This window comes from Balaenoptera acutorostrata, chromosome 2 (assembly GCF_949987535.1).
Source record: "Balaenoptera acutorostrata chromosome 2, mBalAcu1.1, whole genome shotgun sequence".
NCBI classification, from domain to species: Eukaryota; Metazoa; Chordata; class Mammalia; order Artiodactyla; family Balaenopteridae; genus Balaenoptera; species Balaenoptera acutorostrata.
Window position 1 is genome coordinate 92734189 of NC_080065.1, and position 13432 is coordinate 92747620.

A 13432-nucleotide genomic window follows, 5' to 3' on the forward strand; every position below is an offset into this window, starting at 1 on the left:
GTGCATTCCAAATCTTCAGTATTTATATATGACCATATTATAGGTATGAAAAGTTAAGTGGAGAGAGAGGAGATTGAATAAGTATGTAGGAGCTATATTATGGAAAAACCTTTTTGTGTGAATTGGGATTTTATTGTGAACTCAGTGGGGGAGCCATTCAAGATAGTAAGCAGCAGAGTGAAATGGTCTGATTTACCTTTTTACAAAGACCACTCGGGGCTTTGTAGAGAACAGGAGCAAAGAACAATCCAGGGCAGTAATGCTGGTGCCTGAACTGAAGTCACATCAGGGAGTACTGAAAGAAAGGGGCTGATTTTAGAGATATTTTACAAACTTTTGAATTTGGTGACTGATTGGATATGGATATGAGGGAGAAGGAATACCAAGATTGACCTCCAGGTTTCTGCCTTCAGAATTCTGTAGTTGTCGGCGCTAGCCACAAAAGAAAGGCTCATAGGAATAGAAGCAGATTGGACTGGGGGAAGGATGATGAGTTCTAGTTGGAGGTCTGGCCTAGAGATGTAGCTTTTGGGCATCATCAGCATGCAGATGATAATTGAAGTGATAGAGATAAATGTGTTTGATTTTGCGGGGGGGGCAAGAGAGGAGGGCCAAGGATGGCAATGTTGGGTGACCGACATTTATGGGGCAGGCAAAGAAAAAGGATGTTGTAAGGGAGAATGAGGTGGAACAACCAGACAGATAGGAGGAAAACCAAGAGGCAGTGATGTTACTGAAGCCTAGGGAAAAGAGGGGAGTCGTCAACAGGGAAACGTTCTGTGGAAAGTCAAATAAAGTACCCAGTGGGTTTGGCAACATTGAGGTCATGTGGGAGAGCAAATTAAAATTTCAGTGACACGAGAAGCAAGTGGCTAACAAGGAATAAGCAGAGACGGTTATATAGTTGATTTTTTTTTTTTTTCTATCAACACTTTCAGGTAGCTAAGTTTCAGAGGGAAGGAAAAGTTAGGATAATGATCTGTGGAAAATAAAGTATATTTTAGTTGGACTGCTATCCCAATGTTGAGATTGATCATTGTGGGTGTCATTGGTCTTTCATCCATTGATAGAGTACTTCCTAATTATCTGCTGTTCTTGTATAATCTTCCTCCATTAACTCATCTGCTTTATTTTATCACATGAAGCAGAAAGAAAGTAGGCTAAGGTACTTATGATAATGCTTTCATATTGTATCTGGTGGGTTTTTTTTTTTGATTGTTTGTTTTTTTTTTATTTTTTAATGAGAGGAAAATTCCAGACTCCTTTTTAAAATAAAAAAAAAATTTTTTTTTGGTGAGATAATCTTTTTTCTTTATCCTTTGATAAAGAGGATTATTGTTTAATTAGGATTCATCCTTTATTGAATTGCTGTTTCTCCTGGTACTATTTCAAATGAAAATATTATGTATCTGTCAGTCAGTTCTATAGATATTATACTACAATTTGAGTAGTACCGGTAAAAGATTAAGTTTTTACTTGGAATAAAGTATAGCTGTGCAAAGGTATTCTGAATTAGAAATATTACAAACTAATCGTGTAGTTTCAATGACTTCTATGGCCAAGGAAATCATTGATATTTTTGTCTTATACTGAAGATTAGAAAAAGTAATACCTGTCTTCTTTCAGCTTCATATCCATTAGAGATAAAGTTCTTTATGCTCTTCGAATTTTAAATGTGAATTGTGAGCTTATCATGACTTAAGGGGGGGTGAAATGCTTTCTGAGGCGTGAATTTTGTCTTCTGAGAAACTCTGAATATGGCTAGATAGTGTTTTGAGGCTCTGGAAAAATTTTTGCTATGTCTAAGGCCATGAAAGTATGATTAGAATCAAATGCCCTACACCTATATAGAATTATTCTAATTCTCTTGGATATGTAAAAACAAAACAAAACAAAATAACTGCTGAGCTTGCTATGTACCTTTGAGCATAGCTATTTGTGTTAAGTAGACCTAGATTGGCTCTAAACCACTTCCTCTTTTCCTTACCCGTCCTGAGAAGTTGTGAATCCATCTGATTGCTACTAGACATTACAAATATTTGTATCAGCTTTCCTTCCCCTTTATAAGAAAATTTTCTTCTGTATAAACTTTTCTGAATCTCAGGTAAAACACATTGCAGCCACTTGTAAGGTAGGAAGTTAATGCTTGGCAAGGAGAAAATATTTCCAATGTGTATCTTGAAACGAGAGTTAGCTTGCCTAAGGAATGAAGACAGTGAAGAACAATCATGGTGCCTTTAAAAGCTGTGCTTTCTAAAATGTGTAGGTCATGCAAACCTAGGAAAGTTGAGTCAAGACATTTGACATTCCCTTTGGCCATTATTTAAATAAAATATAGCCTCTCAATTTTTAGGGCTGCCACTCCAACTGAACAAATCACTTCTTAACTCTAGTTATATATTGAAATAGAAAGTATATAATCAAAGTCAAAAAGAATGTTGTGGGATGAAAAATTCATCAGGAATAAAAATTTAAACACCATTTATAACCTTTCAGTTACTTTTATTAGAATCTTCATGAAATTTTGCTCTGAGTGAGGTAACTACAGGAAACCTTCCTGGAGAGGCCTTATTTTGAGGATTCAGTCATCTCTGTGCTCAGAGAGCTATATAGAGTTTTTACCTCAAACTGATGGATGAAAATACGATTAGTTTTTCTGGGCTATACTTTCTTTGTTATTATATTTTCTATGTGCATTTACGATAGGTATAAATTAAGGTTTCCTCTATAAGGACAGAGATAGACAACGCTAGTTATAAAATCTCTGGAGAACTCAGTAGGAACAAGGGGATTTAGGGGATGTTCAAATTCTCATATCTCTAAACTTTTTCTCCCATGTAATAATTTTGCTTAATAAAAAATACAATTTTAAATATTTGGAATTATTGTACTATTATTGTACCTTTAATAATTTTGTGAAACCATTGATATGGTTACTTGATGAATACCCACTCTAAATTTTCAGCTGAAAAACTGTAGTTTGGACGATGACACCTAATCAAAGTTCTTCCTGATAGTAAGTATGATATTTGGAGTTACATATTGACTGTTCTAGGCCAGTATGCTCTTCATCACTTATTGATTCTGCTCTGCTTATTGCCTAGTGATGAAATAATGAATGAATTTCTGAAAATACCAGTATATGCAATGGATGCTTTATTAATTTAAACAGATTAGTGCCTATTGTATAGGAATAGAGACTTGGTCCTGAGATTTCTAGCTCACATAGATAACTCTTTTAGAGATTTTTCTTTTTTTGGTAAAAAGCAAGCAGCAGCTGGAGCAGGATGTGTGGTAAAGGGAAAGGTTCATCCTTTCTTCTCTTCATTTCTCTCTCCCACCTCCTTTCTCTTACTACCTCTTCTCCTTGTTTTCCTATGAGAGCAACTTAAATATAAAAGCTGATGGGACAGTACATCAAAGAGAAATCTATTAGGTTTTTTTAAGGTGTAAAGTCCTTAGGAGGACAGGAAGGGATGAGGTACAAGTAGAGTGGTCACCCTTGGTGGGAGAGAGATAGCTTCATGTTTCCAAATGGGGAAGAGGTTAGAATGGGAAGAGAAGGAATGGATTTGTAGGTTTGAAAAGGGAAGTTGAAGGAGTTGCTGGCTTGTAGCTTCCTTCTAAAGAAGCTGTAGAGGGTAGAACAAGGTGGTTTTAGACACAAGAAAAGTAAGAAAGGTTTGAAATGGTTGACAACGGCAGTGGGAGAGTTAAGAAGTGAGTTGGGGGGCTTCCCTGGTGGCGCAGTGGTTGAGAATCTGCCTGCTAATGCAGGGGACACGGGTTCAAGCCCTGGTCTGGGAAGATCCCACATGCCACGGAGCAACTGGGCCCGTGAGCCACAACTACTGAGCCTGCGCGTCTGGAGCCTGTGCCCCGCAACGGGAGGGGCCGCGATAGTGAAAGGCCCGCGCACTGCGATGAAGAGCGGTCCCCGCACCGCGATGAAGAGTGGCCCCCGCTTGCCGCAACTAGAGAAAGCCCTCGCACGAACCGAAGACCCAACACAGCCAAAAATAAATAAATAAATAAGTAAATAAAGTAGCTATAAAAAAAAAAACACAAATGCCTTAGCCCCACCCCTAGAGATTTAAAAAAAAAAAAAAAAGAAAAAAAAAAAAAAGAAGTGAGTTGGCCAGAGAAATTTCATAGTATGTCAGATATTTAGGGCTCTTTTGAAGTAATAATCATGTGCTTCTCCCCATCAGTGGTGAGTTGCTGAATGCAGAAAGTTGAATCGATCCACCATTAGGGTTTGCTGCCTGGGGACAACTAAGAGACAGGAGAGCAAGAGAATTTAGAATATTGGCAAAAGTGTCAGTGAAATGATGTGTCATGGCATCTCAGTTAGAAAAAGAAGAGAAGAAATGAGAAGGTGATTGATTGGGAGAGATTAGGAGACTCAGAGCCTTAGGGTTTCAGTGACATTGGAAAATGATTATAGTGGAACTGGTGAAAGCAAACCAGTGGGGTAGGTGCTTGTGGCCAGAAAGAGAGGAGCTGGAATTAGTTAATTTGGAGCTGTTACATGTGAAGATAATGTCCAAGAAAAAGCCATGACTGATGTAAAGTGGAGGAGAATGTTTTCCCTCCTACTGCCTCATAATGAAAGCCTCATGACAGCATTTCTTGAAGTGAATTTTGCAGAATAATATTTCTTCCAAAAAAAGAGTGCATGTACTAATGCATTATTGAGGCTCTGAGACATGTTGCATTTAAGAAATCTGTTTAAATTTGTTTAACTGAGCAGTTCTAAAATCTGTGGAATTACTGAACCTTTTGTAGTATAACATCTATTAATAACCATCTAAACTAGGGTTTTCACCAACATGTTGAGCAGTTATTTTCTGTGTCATGTGCTGAAACTGTTAAATTAATGGGAATAAGTAAGAGTAATCATCACAACATAGTAAGTGTTTATTTTGCAAGTAATTGTTACATTTATGTTAATGTATTTCAATATTAAAATATTTATTTTCCTGTTGAAAGTAAATGTGTCCAAAACATTAAAAATGTTAGTGCATTATTTTGTTAGTGACAATTGTGATATTTGTAATCGTTTATTAGAAATCTTCAATTACTCATGGATATTCTAGGAAGGCCTGCTGTATTCATTCTATGTAGCAGTCAAGTAAGGCAGATTAGTTAAAGCAAAAAAGAGAGTTTATCCACTCACATAACTGGATATATCCAGAAATTCAAACCATGTCATCAAGAATTTGTCTGTCTTCATTTCTCACCTTTTATCTATTAACTTCATTCTCAGGCAGGCGGTACCAGCAATCCCATAGTGTGGAAGTTTCTCTTAGAAAGGGGTTGAGGGTGAGACAAATGCTTAGAACCTAACTGACTTCTTTCTAAAACAGGTTTCCCAGTTGGATTTTATTTGCTGATAATGGAAGCGTAACATTATAAGCGCCACATTCCTTTCTTTAAAATTTATTCTTTTTTGTTATTTTAGTCATGATTTTCTTTTGGGTCCTGCAGTTGCTGATTCCATTCTAATAAAGTCTCGACTGAGGCCTTGAAACTTGAAATGTTCTCAGTTATTAGTTCCAGTAACAAAAGGAGCTCTGAACAGATAAGAGGATTATTGATACATGTGCAGTATGAAAATATCAAACAGTAAAACCGTTCATGAAACTTCTTAGATAAAGTTGGAAACTTAAAATGTTTACAGAAATGAAATATGTACATAGTAGTCTTTGTAGTGTCCTTGTGAGGTCCTCTGCAGAAAATATAAAACCAATAAACTTTATCTCCCCTACCCCCCAAGAGCAATCAACAAAAGAAAACAAACAAACAAAAAAACCAAAAAACAAGAAAACCAAAACAGAATAACAATCAAAATTTTTGAGTTGTCTGGAGTTTAACCCTTTAAATAATCTTCTGAGGAACATAGTCTTTAAAGGCCTGTTGTGATAATTGACTGCTTTAGAAAATGGTAGTTAAATTAAAGTCTGTAACTTTTGATAAATTAATGGCTTCTTTGTCATACTGAAGACCCTTAAATTGTGTCTTTTTATTTTCTTGGTTTGTGAATAAAGGTAAATAAAATTATGACTGGTAGGTTACTTGTCTTAATAAAATACATATGAATGCTGCATCTTGTTTGGATATAGAAAGTCACAAGAGACGTTCATTCTTACCTCATAACCAAAATAAGGAGGATAAGGTACAAAATAATAGTTAAAAAAAATACTCATCAGGGATCTGAGGACAGAAAGAAACCTAAATGAACCAAAGTCCAGAAAGTGGCAAGCCTTTCATAGGAAACGAAAACAAAACCCAAAAACAAGCAAACAAAAAACCTGTGACTACTTCCATCCTTGGTGGAACTGAGTGATAGGAGGAAACTTCCATCGAAGGGAGTAAGGAGAAGTCAACTCAACAAGCTTTTAACAAACTTGTAAGAGCAGTGTGCAGGCTGGTGTGGCAGATTAGAATCTGAAGGAGCCCTCCCCACAGTGAGGCAGCATCCACTCACCAGCATTTACTCAAGGGTCTTCCACAAGTGGAGCAGAGAATCAGAGAAGGAGACTTGAGAAAGATACTCCAAGTGAAGTTCTCCCCGCACCAAAAAGGTGGTACACTGTTGTTGGGGGTGTGGGTGGCGTTTGAGGCTTTTGGACAGGAGGACTGAGCACTCTGGATTTTCACCAACAGAGGAAAATACGAAATCCCTCCCAAGTTGATTCTCTTCAGGGAATTCTGGGTCTTCACAGAGTACAGGGCAATGGCTCTCCAAAGGCTAGGAAGAAGGGTAGAAAGTTATCTTAGATATATATAGTGGGTGAGCCTGGAGAGTAAAGAGAACTCCCTAGTGCCCCCCTATCCCACACCCCCCCCAAAAAAAGAGGGTGCTGGAATCTTGCCAGGGCTCAGATTCCATTCCTAGCTGAAGAAAAACTCTTGATCTAGCCCAAAATATTTGAAGCTGGTGGTGAACTAATTCAAACCAGAGCAGCAGCAGAGGCCAGGCCCAACTTATTAACTACAGCCCCAATTCTAGCAGCCTGACAGAAAAAAGGAGTATGTGTGCCTCTTTCTTGAGGTAAATATTATTGAATTCAGATTCTACTGTTTTTTTTTATACAAACCATCTGGCACACAATCAAAGATTATATGGCCCACTAAAAAGTAAGAAATGTGACCCACAGCTAAGAAAATAAGCAGACTCAGATATGGCCCAGGTATTGGAATTATCAGACAATGTCTTTAATGTAGCTTTTACAAAAATACTAAGGGATCTAATAGAAAAGATAGACAATGTATATGAAAAGATGGAGAAGTTCAGCAGCAATGTGGATGCTATAAAAATAGAAATTCTAGAATGAAATATATAATATCAGTGCTGATCAATTCATTAGATGGACTTGTCAGTAGACTGGACACAGAGAGGAAAATTATAGTGAGCTTTGAAGACAGGTTGACAAAGTATTCACAATGAAGCAAAAAGAGAAAAATAGGTAATAGAGTGTTTGAGATCATGGGGTGATATCAAAAGGGCTAACATACATGTAATTAGAATCTAAGGAAGAAAGGAGAGAGGGAGGTGGGAGTAGAAACATATTTGAAGAGACAATGGTTAAGTGTTTTCCAACATTTTCAACCCACAAGTCCACGAAATTTAACAGATCCCAAGCAGGATAATTAAAAGAAAAAAAATAACATGTACTTATTTCCTAGTTGATTATAAAAGCAGTGAGAGAAAAAAGAAACATTATGTATAGGGGAATAATGACATGAATTTTAGCTGACTTCCTACCAGAAGCAATGGAGACCAGAAGACAAAGTGCTGGAAGAAAAAACAAAGCCATCGACTTTTAATTCTATATCCTGTGAAAATATCCATTAAAAAAATAAATGCAAGCAGCACTTTACAACCACTGGGATGATGATAATCAGAAAAACAGAAATAATAAGTGTTGGTGAGGATGTGGAGAAGTTAGAAGCCACATCCGTTGCTGGTGGGAATGTAAAATGGGTCAGCCACTGTGAAAGAACAGTTTGGCTGTTCCTCAAAAAGGTAAACATAGAATTACCATATGACACAGCAATTCCACTCCCAGATAAATCCCTGAAAGAGTTGAAAACAGATACCCAAGTACATGTGTACGAGTGTTCATAGCAGCACTATTCACAATAGCCAAAAGATGGAAGCAGCCCAAATGTCCTTGTCAATATTAGTAAAACCCAAATAATAATAATAACAGCTAATATTATAAGCATTCATTATGGTAAGGAAGAGAGGGAGGAGAAAAGAAGGGAAAATGGGAGGCAGAGAGGGAAGAGGGAGGAGAGATAAGGAAGCTGCTGTGAGAAAGACATGTTCAGCATACACAGGTAATGGCAAAGGGATTATTTTGATCTGTTCAAAATAGTGTATTAAGTAGAATAACGAGCTTGGGAATAATGAATAATAATGATGAATAATGAATAATTTGTTAAATAGAATAATGAGCTTTGTGAGGGTATGGCTGAAACTGGTAAAGTGCCTTGATTACTAGACATAGGGACCTCTAATGAAATACTTTCATTCTCATCATAATGTATTCTTTGTTTTGTAATTTATTAGTTTAAGCAAAGAAGATAAATGTACTGCCCTATTATTATGTCCCTTAATTGTTTTAAAAGCAGAATTTCAGTTAAGATGTCTTGATAATTTAACTCATAGTACTGTAAGTTTTAAAAAAAACTGAAATGCACAGTTGCTCACTGAGCAAAATCTATCAGTACTTAAATTGTTGAGTCAGTGAGGTGCTGAAAAGGAAACTGGTTGGTGTACATCTTGCACTACTGAATACTTTATTAAAAGAATTATAATACGTTTTTGCTCATACATTTGAGAAAATCTCCATGGAACATGAATTATACTTCGGTATTGAACAGGGAGGGAGCTGATTATAGCCTGGGGCTTGGGATTTATGTCCCTGGAGAAATCATTTAAGAAGTTACAGAGTCAAGAAAGCAGGAAGAATGATAGAAAGCTTTACAACCTAGGTTTCGTTGAACTCCATTCTGTTATACTATAAATTTCCTTAGCATTGTTATTTTAAGACAAAATCTTAATCATTCAGATGTTCCTTTTGCACATTTAGTTTCCAATTTCATTATTTCAAAATATGAAAATGCTTGACTTAGCAAGGGGGCTTTCTTTTAATAAATGTTCTTAATATGCAAGCATCAAAGAAAAAAAGAAGCATGACAAACTAGGTTACTAGGTAGTGAATACTTCTAAAATGATTTCTCTTCAGTCAGAACCCAATTGCTAAAATAAATCCTTTAGAAACTGTTTTATACTTAAATTGTATACCGTGATGGGATGGGAATAGAAACTGTGTATCCTTCATTCTCTCCAGCAAATCAATATCTGCAAAAGACTAAGTTATTTGTTGATTTATAAATGCATTCCTTTTATGAAGGACATATTGATATTTGAAGTATTTCATTTATGTTATAGAGTTATCAACAGTTTAGAATTTTTTTCAGGAGACAATCTTCTCTAGGGTTATAATTTCCCTGTAGTTATTTCTCACAAAATCCCTCCAAATTTCATGGCTGCTTTGCATAAGTAGTCCCAAAGATATTTGGCACTCAGCCTGGAGTTTGAGCATGAATGTTATCTTTTTCTTGAATCTTATTGCCTACTGGCTTGAATAAGTCTCTGACTGTTCCTACAGGGCCAAATAATCACTTTCATTGTTCCTTCTAAGAATGTTATTAGGTTGAGTTTATTTACGGAAGTCTGTAAGAAATAATATATGGTTATTGCTTCAACAAGCTATTATTAACAAAAAAGTGTTCCATTGTTACCTTTCACTCTCCTTAGTTCATCCTTCCATTGGGGAACAAGTTCTGAGGACACCCTCAGGCAGGATATAACTAATTGTCCTAAGGGGAGTAACTCTGGTTGCCAGCCTGATGCAGTGGAGCTCTTCTATGAAAGTTTCATCAATGATCAAGGCAATGCAAATGACTGGGGATTTGAACAATGGTCACGAATTTTCTGAGATGAAGATTTTTATCTAGTCCAGTGTCCTCCTGTTTACTGATATGGAAACTTAAGAGCCAGAATAGTTAAGTGATTTGCCCAGACTTAAACTCTTTTTTCCTTCTGACATCAAGAACCTTATTGTTTCTACCTTAGTGCCTCCTTTAAGAGCCTTGCTTTGAGAACTGTTCTGTGCTTTTTGGTTAAAGTTGTTCATTTGTAATTTACCATGGCATCTAAATAGACTGTCATTTGGAAGAGCTGGGGTGTTTGGGATTTTTTAAAAATCTATTTCTAGTGCTTGAGAAATCTTCTGAAATAAAAACATTTGGGAAGGCGAAAACTGTTAAAAAGGTATAGCCAAGATGTGGAGAATGGAAGAGTGGGGAGTAAGGCATATACAGCAGTTGTTTTGTAATTAAATTTATGAAGAATATGTCACAACTACAGTACCATCTGAAATTTTCTGTTAGACTGGTTCCTTCTAGTTTGTGTCTTTTTTTTTTTTTCCTCTGAGCACTAATATTTGGTTTTCTGTGTGTTTCCTTAGCATTTCTTGTTTTCTGTCATCTCATGAATTTCTATTTCTTTCTTATTTTTCCCCAAATCATGACATTTATTGAGGGACCAGGAAAATAAAATGCTATAGAGTTCATATGCGTTTGGTTATTTTTAATTCTTAATGTTAGGAAGCTTACATTTTATTTACTTGGAAGACAGAGTGGATGGACATAAGCTGTGGATAAATACCTAAATACCTAGCATAACTGTGTATATACTAGATAGTTTACTACTGCTGAAGGCTTCTTTCTTAATCTCTCCAGGAAAGAAAGGAGAGGCTATCCAAATTTGAGTCTATTCGTCATTCAATTGCTGGAATCATTAGGTCTCCAAAGTCTGCACTGGGCTCTTCAACAGTAAGTAGGATGAACTCTGTGTGCTACTGAAAATAGTCATTGTCTACCTTCTTTCTGATATACCAATGAATATAATATGTAAACTTGTATTTATGAATGGAAAGGTAAGTACACAATTTAACTTTTTGTGGGCATATGAGTCTGTGTATATATGTGTATATTAAAACCCCTAGTAACAGTGATGTAGGCAGGAAAGAAAGAAACTTGTATTGTAGATTTTCTGTACTACATATAAGTAGTTACAGGGAGTATTTTATGTACTTTGGGGCTTTATTAGAAGAAAAATATAAACAAATTTCTTTTACAGTGAAACATGTTTTTATAATAGGGATTATTGTATATGTATTTTTAAAATGTATCAGTTTATATGTGTGTTCATACCTTTGAGAACATTTTAATTAGATAATGGAAGTCCGTTTGAAATTTGGGCTAGGCACATCACAGTAATGCATAGAGTATTAATTACCCCTAGTAATAGCAGCTATAGGCAAGCAAGATAAAAAATATTCTTATCTCATTTATATATAAAATTATAAAATATTTTTTTTCCTTCATGACCTATAAAACTAAATTATCAAACTTTTTATTCTAGCCATGCCTCATTCACAGTAGAGCCTTATAATAATATTTTATTGAATGATGGTTAAAACAATATTAAGTACAAATTAATTACATGCTTTTCCCCCCATCTTGTGAAGTTTCTACAGAATAATATCTTAATATCATTTCTTATTCTTTAAAAGTTCAGCTAAGACAATGTGACCTCCTCTTATTTAGAAAAAAAAAGTGTTTCCTAACCTTAGATTAGTTAAATGTCCATTCACATTTTGGATTTATTTGCTCTAATTCCTTTTTAATATAAAACACATGTTCCCATATTTATTCCACTCAAGCAACAATCTTTTATGTACAATTGCGGCAAAGCGTCAAGTATTTTAATTAACAAAAAAGCAGAAAATTATATTTTTGTATAAAAGAGATAGATTTTAACCTTTGATGCTGCCACTGTCACTTCCAATATGCTGAAGTGTTCTATGGGAGTAGAACTAATGCAGACCATCTCATGTGGCATTAAATAGCAAGTGAAAATAAAAATAATTATGGGCAAGGGCTACCTGATAGAGTAAGTCTCTTTCAAATCTTATCTCCTACTTTTGTTTTCTTAAATTTACAACTTTACAGATAAATAGTAGTTCATAGGACTTGGTTTATTATGATTTGACAGTCAAAATAAAGTATAGGAGACTTGATTAAGAGTTTATAAGAAGTTTCAGAGACTCTATGAAGAGAGTCTTTTGATAACTTTTATTAGAAGAAAAAAAGAAAAACAGTTCTTAAAAGGAAATATTTAAAAACAGTTTTTTAAAAAAGAAAAACAAATGTAGTTCTTGAAAAGAAATGTTCAAAAACCTCAGTGAACCGTTTATAAAATTATTTAACATTAAAATGAGTCAGTGAAACCCAGGGCATAATTAAGTTGTCATTAACTCACCTTTATTTCACTTAGGTCAGAGGTCTTTGTGCCAGCACCTAATAGCTGATTTGTGAAAGGCGTCCCCCACCATTTTTTCTTCCTGTGTGCTGTTAAAGATCAAGCTTGACTTGAGTAAAATGTCTGAAATACTTGAGAGCCAAGGCTCATTATAAACTCAAGGTTTCCTTTAGTTTTACTCTTAGATGGAAATGTAGGAGAGTGGAATTTAGAGCTTAAAAAGTTTAGCTAGTGACAGAAAAATAAGAATTCTATGATTGTGGGAATGGGGTACGATTTCCCATGTTTGTCTTTTTCCCTACAACTTGGGCTGCCTGAGAACCTTGTGCCCTCAAGATAGGTGCCTAGGAGTACGCAGTGGCTCTGAGACTTCATGCTGCCTACATTACTTTGAAGTTCATTGTTATGGAAAGTTCAACTTTTGGCTCTAGGCAGAGCCTGTTTTGATAAATCAGGGTTGATCCGAGGACGAGAGAGGTTTTTTCTTTCAAGACACACTGATTTACATCTAAAATTAAAAAAACCCTATTTGTTCATTAAGATGAAGTTGTACAGGGTTGGCACTCCTAAAAGTGTGTCAGGTATAGTATGTACAATCTTCATAATTAACTGGTATAAACTGTAACTTTTTAAATATCTGAAAGTATTTGCATATTGTTTTCTCAACTTAAAAGTAAAATTATTATAAGTAATTTTACTTAATAAAATTCTTAAGTAATTTTACTGAAGAATAAAATTACTTTATTCTTCAGTAAAATTACTAAATTGACAGTGATTGATATAGGTTAAAATTTGGTGTTTACAAACTGCTTTTACCTGAAATGAAGTGCATTTCCCACAAAACCTGTGCCTCATTCAGATATACATTTTTAATAAATTTATCAACATCCTTGAAGCTATGAAATGCTCATTTCATTTAAGAATATGTTTCCTCTGTAATTTAGAATTCTAGGGAACGGTCACTTCCTCCCCCAGTTGATCACATTTTATCTTCATGATTACGGCAATCATTATCTCCATCAGTTA

General features: G+C 35.3%; 1 protein-coding gene across 5 annotated transcripts in view; it reads left to right on the forward strand.

Annotated features, from left to right (window-relative positions):
- The window catches only part of FER (FER tyrosine kinase), a 467575-nt gene that overhangs the window by 201012 nt on the left and 253131 nt on the right, over positions 1–13432 (forward strand). For all 5 annotated transcript variants that reach the window (XM_057540547.1, XM_057540548.1, XM_007192081.3 and 2 more), the window contains one exon: positions 10822–10914. In XM_057540547.1, coding sequence (XP_057396530.1) covers positions 10822–10914 — 93 coding nt within the window. The remainder of the gene's footprint in view (positions 1–10821; positions 10915–13432) is intronic.